General features: G+C 34.1%; 1 protein-coding gene across 1 annotated transcript; it reads left to right on the plus strand.

The window, feature by feature from the left end:
- The first annotated feature begins 603 nt into the window (after positions 1-603).
- On the plus strand, positions 604-1,765 carry BDV38DRAFT_266736 (GPALPP motifs-containing protein 1). The gene is made up of 2 exons (XM_032056471.1): positions 604-1,276; positions 1,334-1,765. Exons 1-2 carry the CDS (start codon positions 704-706, stop codon positions 1,529-1,531), a joined length of 771 nt encoding a protein of 256 aa, XP_031906721.1. The 5' UTR covers positions 604-703; the 3' UTR covers positions 1,532-1,765.
- Positions 1,766-2,532: the final 767 nt, after the last annotated feature.

A 2,532-nucleotide genomic window follows, 5' to 3' on the forward strand; every position in this document is an offset into this window, starting at 1 on the left:
TATTAAATCTATAACAAATCCTGTTTTATTAAAATTATAGATATTACTTAAAACTATACTATATTTCTGAATAGTCTTATTTATCTATTTAAACTAAGTATCTAGGACTTTAGGATTCTCTACTTTAGTATATTAATAGTTATAGCAGTATATAAAGTAGACTTTAAGCTTAAATATATATCTGCTAAAGTTATATATCTATTTTTCTTCTACAGTAGTAGGAGAAGATATAGTATTATATTTTAAAAACAGAATATTAGCTATTTCTTATATATATATAGATCGGGAAGATACTCTATATTTATCTAGTAATAGAATCTATTCTTTAATTGATTTCTCTTCACTAGTAGTCAATTTATAACTATTAGTATATAGATTACTCTTAAAAGAGACCCCTTTTAAATATCTGTGTAGTGTAGGCTCAGATATATTAAAAATCTTAACTATCTTTGTAATACTACTAAACTTATAATTTTTTATGGCTGATATAGCAAGTAGGATCCTGTCTTCCTACTCAATATTTGATAATTTAGACATTTTTGGTAGTATAGTTGGTATTTTAATTGCCTAAGAAAATAAGGTGTGTGGAAAACATGGATGACGCGTCACCCGCTTACATACGTCGCTCGCTTACCGATCACGTTAAGCACGATAAGAATGGGCTCCTTCCTTCCCTGCCAACCAACCAAATCGTTTTTATGCAATGGATCAAAGTGAGAAACGAAAGTTTGAGCAACCGACACCATATCCCGAACATGGTGATGACAATACTGACAAACGACGGAGGGTTGTCGGACCAACATTGCCTTTATCAAATCCGGCAGACGATCGCACACTAGACTCAGAGGGTGAAAATGAAAGCAGTGACGATGATGACATCGGTCCGAGTTTACCTCCTTCAGGTCCTATGAAGACCCGACTAGTTGATGCCAGAATACAAGGGGATACTTTAAATGGCCCGTCGACTGAGCAAGGCTATGCTGGCAAGGATCGAAGTTATCGAGATGAGTGGATGTTACAGCCTCCAGGGTCAACAGGGAGGACTGCAAGAGTGGATCCAACCAGACTGAGGAATCGAAAGTTTCAAAGTGGAAGATCAGCACCAAATTCCCAGTCAGGGGAGATAGATTCATCTTGGACAGAAACGCCAGAGCAAAAAATGAAACGTTTACAAGATAAAGTCATGGGTGTTAGCACATTTGGTGCAAACAAAGATCAAGTAACTCGACCTGCCAGAGCATCACAAGCCATGCAGGACAGAATCCAAAAGTATAATGTGAGTTATGAGGCAGTGTAGCACATTGCTAGTCCAATGAGTGCTTATCAATTCCAGGATGCTAAGCGGAAAGAAAATGTATCACAACCTCTTGAGGAATGTAAAAAGGGCGATGGGGAGGATCCTAGTAGTCGCCCCTTTGATAGGGAGAAGGACATGGCTATCTCCTCTAATATAACCAACTCCCAGCGTCGAGAGATGATTAATAAGGCCGGCGACTTTGGTTCTCGGTTCAGTAAGGGAAATTACCTATAACAATCGAATTCTGTATATAACAACATGTGCCGGTAACCATACCCTGGTATCTCCCAGACGTTCTTGGCTCGATTGACTGGTATTTCTAGATTGGTTGGTTTGGTTGGTACTGATCCAGAATTGTCCATGAACCCGTGTCCAGATAACGTTATTATACCCAATGCTCAGAGGAAGACCGGGCGCCGGCTGGCTGTTACGCCCAGGTAGGCCTAGGAATGGACCGGTCCCTGTGGCAAGGTAGAGTATTATTATATTGATCAGAATGGTGATATTTATTAAGTTCACTTCGAAAGATCAAGGATTCAAGACAGATAGCTAGATTAACTAAATATCAATCTGAAGACAGTTGCTAGAGTGGTTTTACAGAAATGGTAAAATAGTGAAATATTGATTATATATAGCTATTTTTAAAGTAGTAGTATATATACTAATAATATTAATTAAATATAAGTAATATATATAATCTATAGTTTAATATATATATAATATATATACTCCAGGTATTCTGCTATGTGTAACCACATATGCGGTATATCTATATCTTTATAGTATTTAGTAAAAGTAACTTAATTCTATATAATAAATTAATCGTATATATCACATACTTCTATTCTGCTGTAGTTGACTGCCTACCGCGGTATTTCCGCACCCTTATAGTATACTTAATAAAAAGAGATAATTTTTTCTATATAATAAATTAATGGTATATCCCTGGTAACAATACTGTAAGAGATTCTTAGAGAATATATCTTTATCTATTGTTCTATTTATTAGAATCTTATAATTAATATAACTCTATTATAATTTAACTAGAAACTCTAATAATTATAATAATATTAAAATTATTAGTATTTAAAATATATTATATAAATACTATATACTTCTATTTTACTGTAGTTAACTGTCTACTGTAGTATATCCATACTTTTATAGTATACTTAATAAAAAAATACTTTTTTATATAGTAAATTAATAGTATATCCCTAGTAACAATACTTGGA

This window comes from Aspergillus pseudotamarii (assembly GCF_009193445.1).
Source record: "Aspergillus pseudotamarii strain CBS 117625 unplaced genomic scaffold BDV38scaffold_192, whole genome shotgun sequence".
Classification (NCBI taxonomy): domain Eukaryota; kingdom Fungi; phylum Ascomycota; class Eurotiomycetes; order Eurotiales; family Aspergillaceae; genus Aspergillus; species Aspergillus pseudotamarii.

Coding starts and splice junctions, on each gene's coding strand:
- BDV38DRAFT_266736 (XM_032056471.1), top strand. CDS start 704: ATGGATCAAAGTGAGAAACGAAAGTTTGAGCAACCGACACCATATCCC. Junction 1,277..1,333: donor ACAGAATCCAAAAGTATAAT/GTGAGTTATGAG, acceptor TATCAATTCCAG/GATGCTAAGCGGAAAGAAAA.